General features: G+C 45.6%; 1 protein-coding gene across 4 annotated transcripts in view; it reads left to right on the forward strand.

Annotated features, from left to right (window-relative positions):
* The window catches only part of EOGT (EGF domain specific O-linked N-acetylglucosamine transferase), a 43,676-nt gene that overhangs the window by 16,616 nt on the left and 12,635 nt on the right, over positions 1-14,425 (forward strand). For all 4 annotated transcript variants that reach the window (XM_002713300.5, XM_051851481.2, XM_051851482.2 and 1 more), the window contains exons 9-13: positions 315-421; positions 4,847-4,950; positions 11,501-11,593; positions 12,245-12,316; positions 12,445-12,531. In XM_002713300.5, coding sequence (XP_002713346.2) covers positions 315-421; positions 4,847-4,950; positions 11,501-11,593; positions 12,245-12,316; positions 12,445-12,531 — 463 coding nt within the window. The remainder of the gene's footprint in view (positions 1-314; positions 422-4,846; positions 4,951-11,500; positions 11,594-12,244; positions 12,317-12,444; positions 12,532-14,425) is intronic.

The raw sequence follows: 14,425 nt of genomic DNA on the forward strand, positions 1-14,425 counted from the left end.
GGAAGTGGAACAGCTGGGACTCAAATGGGAGTTCATATGGGAGGTTGGCGCTATGGGCCAACCTGCTTTAACCTGCTGCACCACAGTGCCGGTCCCAGACTGTGTTTTTAAGTCATGTTTGTTCCTGTCTCCACATTAAAATTGATATCAAATTGTGGAAATGCCAATACGTTTGAGAAGTTGCTCATCTCAGTAGAAGTGCTTTTGCATGTTGGAAATAAAATCTGCCTAGGGAACAGACCCTACATTATAATGTTGCAGGAGGAGGTCTGGGAAAAATCTCCTTGAAGTCATGTCCTCATTCATCATTGCAGGTTTGCTGAGCTCCAAAGCTATACCCAGCTTAACTTCAGACCTATAGAGGATGCGAAGTGTGACGTTGTTATTGAAAAGCCAACATATTTCATGAAATTAGATGCAGGTAAGAAGTTAATTTGTCTGTTGTGTATATATTGGTTAATGAGACTTTACTGTTTTCTCTTTGATTTATATTATATATGTAGTAATTTTCTATAAATTTTTTGAACATAATATGACAAACAGTAAACTCGCTTTTTTGTTTTGTTTTTTAAAGACTTATTTATTTTGGAAATCAGAGTTACAGAGAGAGAGGGAGAGACAAAGAGAGTGAGAGAGAGAGATGTTCTGTCCACTGGTCCACTCCCCAGATAGCTGCTGTGGCCAGCACCGGGCCAGACTGAAGTCAGGAGCTGGGAGCTTTGTCCGGGTCTCCCATGTGGGTGGAGGGACCTAAGCCCTCGGACCATCTTCTGCTGCTTTCCCCAGGCAGGAAAGCAGGATCCACTAGCAGGAAGGTAGATCAGAAGTGGAGGAGCTGGAACATGAACCAGTGCCCATAAGGGATGCCGACGTCGTAGGCTTTATGGGCCACACCACAATGCCAGCCTCTAGACTTTTTGTTTCTTCCTTGAAGAAGTAGATAAACTAGTTTGAACTTTGGTGTTTTGTTTTATTTATCAAAATTTATTATTTATTTATTTAAGAGGCAGAGAGAAGGGGAGAGCAAGAGCATGTCCATTTGCTGGTTCACCCCCTAAATGGCTGAGACGGGACCCAGGCAGATCTGGTAGTTGGGAATTCTGTCCAGGTCTCTGCGTGGGGCACAGGGCCACAATTTCTTGAGCACTATTCTGCTGCCCACCAGGGGCTGCATTAGCAGAAAGCTGGAGTCAGGACAAGAGCCAGCTGTGGAACCCAGGCACTCCTTCATGGGGCACAAATGTCTTAGCTGGCCTCAACCTGCAGGCTAACCCCACTCACCCAGAAACCTTTTATTTAAGGAATACAAATTTCATGCATTTCATAAATACAACTTCAGTAGTGTAGCGATTCTTCCCACCCTACCTGTCCTCCCACCTGCACTCCTACCTTTCTTCCTCCTTCCTCTCTTTTTCCCGTTCTTAGTTTTTACTAATATCTATTTTAAATTAACTTTAAACACATATGATTAACTCTATACTAAGTAAAGAGTTCAACAAATAGTATGAAAAGAAGACCTGTTCCTCAACAGTCGGGATAAGGGCTGTTCAAAGTCATCACATCTCCAAGTGTTCATTTCACTTCTACAGATTACCTGTTAGAGCTCTGTTAGTTATCACAGATCAGGGAGAACAAATGGTATTTGTCCTTTTGGGACTGGCTTATTTCACTAAGTATTATGTTTTCCAGTTTCATCCATTTTGTTGCAAATAACAGGATTTCATTTTTTTTCCTCTGAGTAGTATTCCATGGTGTACATATCCCATAATCCCCCCCAAGAAACCTTTTATTTAAGGAATACAAACTTCATGCATTTCATAAATACAACTTTAGGAGCATAGTGATTCTTCCCACCCTACCCACCTTCCCACCCGTACTCCTTCTTCCTCCTCCATCTCCTAGTCCCATTCTTAGTTTTTACTAAGATCTAGGCAGATATCTTTTGTAGCTAAATTTACCCCATCTAGTTTCTCTAATCATTTGATTTAGATTGTGTTTAATTAGAGTTTTTTTAGAAAAAGCCACGGGCTGATGCTGTGGCGCAGTAGGTTAATCCTTTGCCTGTGGCGCCAGCTTCCCATATGGGTGCCAATTCTAGTCCTGGCTGCTCCTCTTCTGATCCAGCTCTCTGCTATGGCCCAGGAAAGCAATAGAGGATGGCCCAAGCGCTTGGGCCCTGGCACCTGCCTGGGAGACCTGGGAAAAGGTCCTGGCTCCTTGCTTTGGATCGACCCAGCTCTAGCCATTGCAGCCATTTAGGGAATGAACCAGTGGATGGAAGACCTTTCTCTTTGTATCTCCCTCTCGTTGTCTGTAACTCTACCTCTCAAATAAATAAAATCTTAAAAAAAAAATTAAAAGCCACATATACAAGGGTATTTCACAACATACATGGGAAAATGGAATTAAAATATGTTTGTTTTGTTCCCCAAAAGTTTGAAATCCATGCATAGTTTTTCATAATATGTATTTTCCATAAACTTCTGAAAGACCTCTTGTGTTTATGGATTTCAAATTTTTTGCATGAAAATAAGCTTATCTTTTAGTTTCATTTTCCAGACTTTTTGTATTATAATGTGGGTGAGAAAAAAAAATGTCCCCATGACCCACTCCCACCAACTTTCCAATATTTTCTTGATGACAGTGAACTGAATTCTTCCACAAATTACCAGGGTTGTGTATTCTTGAAAAAAAGTAAAATTAGGAGCCGGCGCTGTGATGTAGCTAGCTGGTGAAGCCGCTGCCTGCAGTGCCGGCATCTCATATGGGGACTGGTTCGAGTCCCGGCTGCTCCACTTCTCATCTAGCTCTCTACTGTGGCTTGGGAAAACAGTAGAAGATGACTCAAGTCCTTGGGCCCCTGCACTGACATGGGAGACCCAGAAGAAGCTCCTGGCTCCTGGATTTGGTCTGGCCCAGTGCTGGTCATTGAGGCCATCTGGGTTGTGAACCAGTGGATGAAAGACCTCTCTCTGTCTGTCTCTCTCTGCCTCTCCCTCTCTATAATTCTGCCTTTCAAATAAATAAATAAACTTTTAAAAAGTAAAATTAATATTATTTTCCCATTTCTGCCCCTAGCCTGAAATTATCAACTTGCAAGCAAGCATAGCCTTAACTTTGTGAGCTTGTTGTCCCTCACAGGAGAAACCCAGATCATGCTATAGGATCGCTCTCATTATGAGCGATGGAGATTGCTGTGCTACATCATATCAAAATTCATGAGAGGCTGGGCTGACAGTGAAATACGGCGAGCCTCTGTCGCGAAAGTTTCAGAATCACTGTAATTTATTGATCACAGCTTTAATGTGCTTGGCCTTCCGAAGTCATAATTCTTACTTTGCAAAGCGTTAGATTCAGAAATCACACAAGTTTAGGTGCTTGAAATAAGAGCAAGTAAAAATGCTGTGGTCAACCTTCTGACTCATTCGTAGACTATGCATGTTAAACAGGGGCACAGACAGCAGTGTGACCAGCTGTGAAGGAGGGGCCACGTCTGAGCCCTGACACTGCTGCAGATCCTGGTGCCGTAAAGTACGTGAAGAGGGAACGCCACTGCAGGGGCCATGGGCCCTTTATTTCCTGAATTCCCAACTCTCCTTTTTCCCTACAACTTCGGCTGTCATCCAGTTCGCCTTTTTGTATTAACTGTGAGCTGGGGAGCACGCAGGTTCTGCAGAACAAGACTCACTGGGGGGCATGTTTCTCTAGGACGGAGCCTGTTTATAAATCCTTGTAGCAGCAAGCACTGGTCTGTGCAGGCTGCGTTCCTCAATAAATGTTAGGAACTTTCTAAATGTTACGTGTGAGAGCTAGCGTGTGCTGTATGGCTAGCCTGGGGGTAAGATGGAATCTAATAGAACTTTTCTTTTCTGGTTAAGTTGAAAGTATGTTCTATGCCAAGACTTCTCTGGGTGAAAAAAATTAGCCATTCCAGACATTGTTCAAGCATCCCAAGCTGAGGGGCAGGCACTTAGCCAAGCAGTTAGGACACTGGCTAAGGTGACCTATCACAAATCAGAGTACCTGGTTTCCATACCCAGCTCCGGCTCCTGGCTCCGGCTTCCTGTTAATTCAGACCTTTGGAGGCAGCATGATGGCTCCAGTGATTGGGTGCCTGCCATCCGTGTGGGAGACGTGACTAAGTTCTCGGCTCCTGCCTTTGGCCTCACCCAGCACTCCTACAGGGAGCATATGGGGAGTAAACCAGCAGATAAGAGCTCTCTCTGTCTCATTGCCTCCAAAATAAAATAGTATCGAAAATAAAAAAAGCCATGTTCAGCCTTCAAAACTTTTTTGTACCAAAATAGACTTATCTTTTAATTCCCTTTTTCCATGAGCTTCTTAAAGTACTCTGTATTTTCCCTAGTAGTAACTAAATAGGGAAGAAAAGAGATAATCAAATTTACCAAAATGTTAATCATTGCCAGTACTTTTTGTGATAAGCGGGTGTTGCTTAATAGATTTTTAAAAAGAGATGATCAGAAGAAATAATGATCCATATTCGTAGTCCCATAGTTCTACCCCAGTTTGAGTTAAGTAAATGTATTTTTTTTTCTGGGCACTTAGTGATCATTTGTTAGCATATATGGGAATATGCATTCCTGATTTCTAAATAACTAATTTTAAAGCACACTCTTGAATCGTATCTGTCCATAAATTGTAGACCATCTGAGTATATGTCATTTCATGTTTGGACAAAGAAATCTTTTTTCTCCCTCCCCCATTTATTTCAACTAAAAGTCCATCAACTTGTAAATAGGGGGCATATAATAAAAACTGTGGAATCAGGTGTTCTTGGGGGCTAACTAATGACATGAATTTCCTTTTTTCTTTTTTCCAAAACCAGGAGTTAACATGTATCACCACTTCTGTGACTTCCTCAACCTCTATCTCACCCAGCATGTCAATAACTCCTTCAGCACCGACGTGTACATCGTCATGTGGGACACCGTAAGTCAGAGTGTGCCCCCGCTGCGGCACTGCCTTCGCCTTGCGCCATCCGCACGGGATGCTGATCTTGGGACATACATGACCTTGTGCATGCCCCATGCAAAAGCTCTCACACCTGTGTGGGCAGTGTACAGCTGTGTCTGTGCACACGTGTTGACATGGCTGTGCCCCGACGGGCAGGTGCATTTGTATGTGTGGCCTTTTGTTCTTGGAACTTCAGCATGAATCAGTGAGGAGTCTTTTGGGTGGGTGGAGTTCCAAAGACCCCAGCTTCAGTGTCTTTGGCTCAGTGTTCCTCTGAGGCAGACATAGGATGACGGTCATTGGCTCACCCTCGGTAACGCGTGTTCCAGGAACTCGCCTTCAACATGGCTCAGGGTCCCCCGTGTACTGTGCCACTTGCTTCGTGTCAGATCACTCTGTGTGTTTCAGCTTCGGGAGCACACAGAAACCTGTGTTGAATTACACTACCTGATGGGTCGTTTCCTTCTCTTCTCTCTCTGCCTTTCTCTTTTTTTTTTTTTCCCTGCTGCTTTCCTTATCTGGTCCTTCTCCCTGCTGAAACAACCCATAAACGTGCCCCTGTCCTTAGCCGTGAAACGGGGGCACTTAGAGTGCCTTCCTCAGCGTCCTGAGGATGAGCCAGGGCATGTAGGAGCAGTCCTGGAACCTGGCACACAGTGCACATGCTCAGAACGCTAACTGTGACGGGGACAGTGACAGGGAGGACAAATGGTTTGCTGTGTCCATGAGAGAGGCTGCCTAACGTGGAAAGTAGGAACACCCACCAAGGGGTTATGTCCGGGTCAGGTGAGCATCCTGACTTGGAAGACACTTGGCGGCCTCTCTTTTGGTGTGAGTCTGTTCTGGATGGTATTTTAGGGCTCTCGTAACTTGGTGGCAGGGGCACATCAGGTGCCCCTCTCCCTCTTCTTCTTTTTCTCTCTCTCTCTCCCTCTCCCCCTTCTACCTTCCTCTCCCTCTCCCTCCCCCCCCCCCTTTTCTCCCTCATCCTCTCCCCATCTCCCTCTCTCTCCCTGTCCCCCACGTAGCACAGCTCAGGTGCAAGGAGACAACATCCACCCGGGGCTGCGTTGGCTGAAGAGCCTCGTGCCCCACAGGGGCCTGCACAGCCTGGATCAGCTGGAGGGGCAGAGCCTCCAGGGTCCCCACAAGAGACACTTTAATCACAAGAGGTATGGTGCTCACGGAGGCTTTCCTGGTCCAGATGCAGTTAGCTCAACAAGCATCTGTTTATTTATCTGTTTTGTTTATTTGATAGATAGAGAACTCCCATCTCGTGGATCACTCCCCGATGCCCACAGAACTGGGCTGGGCTGGGCTGAAGCTGGGAGCTGAGAACTGGGAACTCAATCCAGGTCTCCCACATGGCAGGCAAGGCCCCAGCTCCTAGGAGGAAGCTACTAGAGCTGGGTATTGCACCCAGGTACTCCGAGGTGGATGCAGGCTTCTGAACTGGCACTTTTAAAAATCAGAAGTGATGGCTCCTAGAAACATCTTTTTTTTTTTTTTTTTTTTTTAAGTTTTTTTTTTTTTTTTTTTTTTGACAGGCAGAGTGGACAGAGAGACTGAGAGAAAGGTCTTCCTTTTTCCGTTGGTTCACCCTCCAATGGCTGCCGCGGCCGGCGCAGTGCTGATCCGAAGGCAGGAGCCAGGTGCTTCCTCCTGGTCTCCCATGGGGTGCAGGGCCCAAGCACTTGGGCCATCCTCCACTGCCTTCCTGGGCCACAGCAGAGAGCTGGACTAGAAGAGCAGCAACTGGGACAGAATCCGGCGCCCCAACCAAGACTAGAACCCGGGGTGCCAGTGCCGCAGGTGGAGGATTAGCCTAGTGAGCCCCAGCGCTGGCCCCTAAAGTTTTTTTTTTTTTTTTTTTTTTTTTTTTTTTTTAAGATTTTATTTATTATCTGAGAGATAGAGTTACAGAGAGGTAGAGACAGACAGAAAGGTCTTCTCCCCGATGGTTCACTCCCTAAATGGACACAATGGCCAGAGCTAAGCTGATCCAAAGTCAGGAGCCAAGAGCTTTTTTCGGGTCCCCTATGCAGGTGCAGGGGCCCAAGCTCTTGGGCCATCTTCTGCTGTTTTGCCAGACCCTAGCAGAGAGCTGGATTGGAAGAGGGGCAGCTGGGACTCAAACTGGTGTCCGTATGGGATGCCAGCACCTCAGATGGAAGCTTGGCCTACTAGCCACAGCGCAGGCCCATCAGAGTAAGAGCAGTAGGTTCTAAGTGTGTTCTCAGATGGTGCAGTCAGCGACTGGTGGAAGCCGGGACTGCAGTGCAGGCAGCCAGGCCCCAGCCCTGTGCTCAGAGACCACAATGCTTGACTGCCATCCTGGAGTCGTCAGAAGAAGCTGTTAGGTTGACAGAGATCTGCAAAGCTTCCTTATTCCTGTTGGATGCTTTCCAACTTCTTCCCCAGGCAGACGCACTGAGCCAGCCTCCAGGGCCCTGCCCTTCGCTGTGCCTGCTGGGGGCACAGAGGAGGCTTCCAGGCTGCTGAGCCCCCTGGGCATATGATGTGAGGGCAGTCTGACCTTGACAGTGGGTGGGACAGGCAGGCTGGGGGGAGCCGAGCAGGTGGCTGCCCTGCCATTGACCTCGCTCCCTTGCTGCTCTGTCTGCGTCCTTTTTAATCCTGCATTCTTGGTAAAAGAGGCCTTCATTGATTGTCCCGTGCTAGGTTCTCAGGACACAGCTCTGCCAGGCGGCTCTGGAATTCAGGCCCCTGGCAGACTGTCGGTTGGATTGGGATGGGGCTGAGGGTTGTGTGCTTGCTCTTTCTCTTGTTCGTGATTAATTGACCTCCAGTTAAGCAATGCAGTGAACTACAGGCTGACTGTGCCGTGGGTCCCCCGCATAGGACGGTGTCACCGCAGTCAGTCCTGCAGGCCTCAGGGGAGCACTTTGCCCAGGGAAGAACAGGGAGGTGGCTTTGCCTGCACTTCAGGTCTCAGGGACGTTGTACAAACTGTCTCCACCAGGAAGCCTCTGGGGCTTTCCCTCTCTCCTCTTTGCAAAGCTCAGCAGTTTGGCCCCTCCCTTCAGGCATAGGCTGCTGGGCACTTGATCTCCACAGATGCATAGACAAAGACTACCTCCAACATCTTTCTGGGCATAGATGGGGCTTTTATTAAGTGGAAGGAGTAAAGGGGGAGATTAATGCAGGCTTTCCACATTCTCTTGTGCTGAAAAATAGTATGGCATTATTGTTATTTTATTGGCGAGACAGAGAAACAGAGGGAGAAAGAGCTCCCACCTACCAGCTGACTCCCCAGAAGTGTGAAGTGGCCAGGGTTGGGCCAGGTCTGAAGCCGGGACCTGGGAATACAATCCCAGCCTCCTCCATGGATGGTGGGAACCCAGTTATGTGACCCATCTGTGCGCCTCCCGGGGTCTGCGTTAGCGGGAAGCTGGAGTCAGCAGCCAGAGCTGGGTGTGGAGCCCAGGTGCTCCAGTCTGGGATGTGGGCATCTGAACGACTAGCCTGAACACTACACACCTGCCTTATTATTGTTATTTTTTTAATTGTGGAAATAAAACCTGATTGTAATGAGTGCAAACAGCACATTGTTTAAGACTCCTTCTTGTTCTCCAATTTCATTTTCCCTCAAGAATAGCTGTAGTTGGCCTGTGGGAGTCTCTGCAAGTATGGTTTTGTTTTAATAAATGTAAACATATCATTATACAGAATTTATATAAGGACTTGTATCAGGACATGTGTATGTATATGGGTGTATACATACATATATATATGCATATATAAAATTTGTATCAGGGTGTGTTTATAAATTATAGAAAACAGGCTGTTTTGTATTGCTACCCTAATTAGTCTCAGGCCAGTTTTCTAGTGAGTATACTGAGGGTTTTCCTTTTTTCTGAAGATTTAATTTTATTTATCTGAAAGGCAGAGGAAGAGACAGAAGGAGGGATCATCTATATGCTGGTTCACTCCCCAAATGGCTGCAATAGCTGAGGCTGGGCCAGGACAGAGCCTGGGTGGCAGGAGCCCAAGCACTTGGGCCATCTTATGCAGCAAAATTTCTCAGGTACATCTGTTGGGAGCTGGATAGGAAGTGGAGCAGCCCGGGACTTGAACCAGCACTCATATGGGATGCTGGTATTGCAGGCAGTGGCTCAACCTGGCGCACCACAACACCAGCCCCAGCGTTTTCTTTTTTATAGTGGTTATATGGTATAATCCATTTCATCGGTCCCAGTTCTTTGCTGTTTACTGAAATGCTGAAAAAACCATCTTTCCCTTATGTCATTGTCTCTTGGTGTCAGTAGGGAATGAGTTCCAAGACTCCCTCCCCACAACCAGGATACCCAAATCCATGGACGCTGGAGGCACTATGTAACACGGCATGGTATTCACGTATAACCTACGCACACCTTCCTGCATGCTTTAAATCATCTCCAGGTTACATATAATACCTACCAGGATGCAAGTGCTGTGTAGCATGGTTGTTAACTGGCGTGTTTTAGGGAATAATTATGAAAGAAGCATCTAGACTTCTTCAGGAGGGATGCTTTTTCTCCTCTATATTTCCATCCCAGTGTTGGTTGAAGCCGTGGGTGCAGAATCAGGGGGTACGGTGGGCTGACTGTACCTGTATTTCCACACCCTCATCCCGGCATTTCCATCGGACAGATTCCTCTCCGTGGAGTTTCTAAATCATAGGATGTGTGTGTGTTCAACAGTGAGACATACATAGCAGGAAATTTCATGTCATCTTGAAGAAAATCCACATATTCTTCAGTGTAACCTTAGGAAGAAGCCCCTCCTTCTTCACAGCAGATAATTTGAATTTGGAGGATGTGGCTGTGAAACTTCTAGAGGAAGTTATTATTAGATAATGTATGATTTCCCTGAGATCAGTCAGGATTACTATATTTCGTTATTCAAATTTCCTTCCAAAGGGACCTTACTTCATCTGAACTATTTTATCTCAAGAAACTGTCTAAAATTATTTCTTTTTGTTACCATTTTAATTTTTATTGAGCTGGAACAGGTTACTTCCTTCTAGATGGTGTTGAGAAGGGCCTTGGTTAGAGTCGTGTTGGAGGAACATCAAAGGAAGAATTTGTTTTTAATCACTGCATCTAATAGTTCTCAGTGACTTTGAAATGATTATAATATGTGCCACCTTAACATCTCAACATTTGAAAAAGGCGTGCTACAAAGATGAAAACAGGAACATAACGAACATAATGTATAGCCAACTGTAGACCTTGAATGTAATCCTGCAATAATACTCATTTTCATTGGCTGAGTTTTTCAACCTAAATTGTACCATTTTAAAGTTAACCATCTCCTTCCTTTAGATGAGGGAGCTCTTAATTAACTTCTACTTTTCATAAAAGAAATGTATTTAGTTAATACACTAGAGTTGGTTCCCACTGAGCGGTAACTGCCAGGTGGAGTTTATGGGCGTGAAGTCTGGAACCACAGCCTGGGCTTGTTAATTCGAGCCCTGTGATTCGCCAACTCTGCAAAGGAGACAAATTACTTAAATTTGTGTCCTAGTTTCCTGATCTGTAAGACAAGGATAACAATAATAAGCTCTTTAGGCTTGTGGGGTGGCTAATGAGTTAATGTCAAACGCATAGAACAGTGCCTGGGACATAGCAAGTGTGCAAGGTGCTGCTCCTGTTTTTATTGCTCTAATAATTAATATTGATAGAGTTAACACATATGATCCCTCAGTCAGTGAGGGGCACATTTCATAGAGCTATATATATATATATATATATATATATATATATATATATTGACAGGCAGAGTAGACAGTGAGAGAGACAGAGAGAAAGGTCTTCTTTTTGCCGTTGGTTCACCCTCCAATGGCTGGCGCGCTGCGGCCGGCGCACCGCACTGATCCGATGGCAGGAGCCAGGTGCTTTTCCTGGTCTCCCATGGGGTGCAGGTCCCAAGCACTTGGGCCATCCTCCACTGCACTCCCTGGCCACAGCAGAGAGCTGGCCTGGAAGAGGGGCAACCGGGACAGAATCCGGCGCCCCGACTGGGACTAGAACCCGGTGTGCCGGCGCCGCAGGCGGAGGATTAGCCTCTTGAGCCACGGCGCCAGCCGAGCTACATATATTTTTAATGTTAAAACCCTGAAAGCCATTTTTCTTGCTCTGAAATTTCTTCATGAAGCCTGTGATAGTTTTTGCTAACAGCCTATCAGAGTGTGTTCAGATGGTGGCATATGAATGAGTTGTGTCAGTCTGTGATTTTGGATAGAAAATTCACAGGAAAAAACGCACACTCGCTAAAATCTCAAAGAGATGAGAATAAAAAGGATTAGAATGGAAAACGAAAAACTGTGATGCTATTTCAAGAACTCAGGCATTCACCCAGGCCCAAAATGAAGATCCATTTTTTCTGATAGGGTTTCTATGAGCTTGTCTAGTAGGATCATTCTTTGTTAACACCATCAGGTGAATTGAGGTGCTTTATTGCAACTTTGAAGAGCTGCGTTTTATCCTGTGATTGTCCTAACTTATTTTGTTTGCATCCTTAGAGCACTTACGGATACGGTGACTTATTTTCTGAGACATGGAAAGCATTTACTGATTATGAAGTTATACATCTGAAAACTTACGATTCCAAACGGGTACTGGAAATTTTACATTTCAGTCTGTTAACACCTGTCGTGTGCACATGACTCAATCATAACAATTTTTAGTGTAGATATGTTAGCTGTTACTGTTAATTTCTGACAGTTTCTGTAGTGACAGCTAGAATACTCATTGTTATTTTTAATTTTTTTAAAAGATTTATTTTATTTATTTGAAAGGCAGCGTAACAGTGAGAGAGGGAGAGACAAAGAGAATCTTCATCTGCTTGTTCAATTCCCACATGGCTGCAACAGCCAAGGCTGGGCCAGGCCCAGGTCAGACACCTAGACTCTCATGTGGGTACAGGGGCCCAAGCACGTGGGCCATCTTCTGCTGCTTTCCCAGGCACATTAGCAGGGAGCTGGATCGGAAGTGGAGCAGCTGGGACTGGAACTGACACTTCTTTATGGAGTGCTGGCAGTGGCTTAATCCACTATGCCACAATGCCTTCCTCATCCTCATCGTTATTAACCATGCATCATTTAAAGATTTCCAAATTTTCAGAAAATACAAATTATATATTTTTGAAGTAGAATTGCTGTTGTAATAGAGGCTAATTAACTATATGTACCACCATGATGAATGCTGTTTTGGTGTGGAAGACACAAATGTCCTTCTCTGATCTTTTCGCATGTCTTTCCGCACAGGTGTGTTTTAAAGAAGCCGTGTTCTCGTTACTGCCCCGCATGAGGTACGGGCTGTTCTACAATACCCCTCTGGTAAGCGTGTGTCGTATTTGTGGGCTTCATGCTTGGTAGATGTGAAGAGAATGTTTGCACAGACCACGAGAGCGCCTGAGTTGCCATGCAGCGGTCCCCACCGTCCTTGGCGCTGGTTTTTCTTCTAGATCTCGGGCTGTCACGGCACTGGATTGTTCAGGGCGTTCTCCCAGCACGTACTGCACAGACTGAACATCGCACAGGAGGGACCCCAGGTAACGGATGCCTTCAGGGTTCTGAGGAACGCGACTTCTCATCCTGTAAACTAAGTCAGTCCACCTCTGCGAAGAAAACGGTAACCAGGAGACCTTGTTTTCTATGGTGAGGTTTTCTGAACCGCAGTCATTTGAAAAGAGGTGTCAGCAACCTGTCAAAGTAAACGAAGGGATAGTGCAAGATGGGTTTGCTTTCTGCTTTTCCTTTTCCATTTCTCTAGCCATCTCTTGCCGTCATCTCCCACATCCTATCTAACCCACACAACTACTACCAAAAAATCCACCCTCCCAACCACATAGTCAAAGTGTGTCATGAACAGATGTTGTCTTCCGTGGCCAAAGTGGATACACGTGTTCTTCTGTATTTGTTTCTAAAATAATTTACTTTTTACTAGAGAGGGAAGGGGAACGTGGAAAGAGAGAGAGAGAGTGTTTCAATCCACTGGTTCACTCCCCAAATGCCTGTAATTGCCACTGAAAACTCAGTCTGGATCTCCTACTCAGTTCCCTGAGCCATCACCACGGTCTCTGAGCTCGGTCTGCATTAGCAGGAAGCTGGAGTCGGGAGCCAGAACTGGGGGTCAAACCCAGGTACTCCGGTGTGGGACACTGGAATCCTAACTGGTGTCCTAACTGCTTGGCTGAATGTTTCCCGTCATTTATTTTTATTCCAAATCAACACATAATAATTATACACATTTATGGGATGCAGTGTGATATTTTGATTTATGCATGCAATGTGTAATGATCAAATCAGAGTGATTAGCATGACCATTGTCTTAAACATTTTTTGTTACTTTGTGGTGGGAATATTCATAATTCTTCTAGTACTTTGAAATATATAATACATTAATGTTAATGATGGGGACTCTGCTGTGCCATAGAGCATTAGAAGTTAATCTTCATGAAGCTGGTGTTGTAGCAAAACTGATTAAGCTGCCGCTTACAATGCTGGTTTCCCATATTGGATCACCAGTTTGAATCCCAACTGCTCCACTTCTGATCCAGCTCCCTGGGAAAGCAGCAAAAGGTGACCCAAGTGCTTGAGCGCCTGCTACCCACATAGGAGACCCAGATGGAGTTGCTGGCTCTGGGCTGTGGCCTGGCCCGACTCTGGCTGTTGTAGCCATTTGGGGAATGAACCAGTGAATGGAGGATCTCTCTGTCTCTCCCTCTGTCTGTCATTCTGTCTCCAAAAAATAAAAAAATACATCTTAAAAAAAGGAGGTAATCTTCCTATCCAACTGTGTTTCTGCACTCATTAACCAACCCTTGTCTATCCTCCCTTTGTTGCTGTTCTCCCCAGCCCTTGGTAACCACCATTCCCTCCTCTGCTTGGATGAGATCAACGCTTTTAGCTTTCCTATGAGTTAGAATGTATGACACTTGTTTTCCTGTGCCTGGTTTGTCACGCTTAATGTAATGTCCTCTAGGTCCATCTTGCTCCTGCAGATAACAAGATTTCATTCTTTTTAATGACTGAATAATAGTCCACTGTGAATACATACTACATTTTCTTTTCTTTCTTTCTTTTTTCTTTCTTTTTTTTTTTTTTTTTTTTTTTTTTTTTTTTTTTTTTTTTGACAGGCAGAGTGGAGAGTGAGAGAGAGACAGAGAGAAAGGTCTTCCTTTGCCGTTGGTTCACCCTCCAATGGCCGCTGTGGCTGGTGTACTGCGGCCGGCGCACTGCACTGATCCGAAGGCAGGAGCCAGGTGCTTCTCCTGGTCTCCCATACGGGTGCAGGGCCCAAACACTTGGGCCATCCTCCACTGCCTTCCCGGGCCACAGCAGAGAGCTGGCCTGGAAGAGGGGCAACCAGGACAGAATCGAGTGCCCCGACCGGGACTAGAACCCGTTTTGCCAGCACTGCAAGGCGGAGGATTAGCCTATTGA

The sequence above is a fragment of the Oryctolagus cuniculus genome, chromosome 10 (assembly GCF_964237555.1).
Source record: "Oryctolagus cuniculus chromosome 10, mOryCun1.1, whole genome shotgun sequence".
Taxonomy (NCBI): domain Eukaryota; kingdom Metazoa; phylum Chordata; class Mammalia; order Lagomorpha; family Leporidae; genus Oryctolagus; species Oryctolagus cuniculus.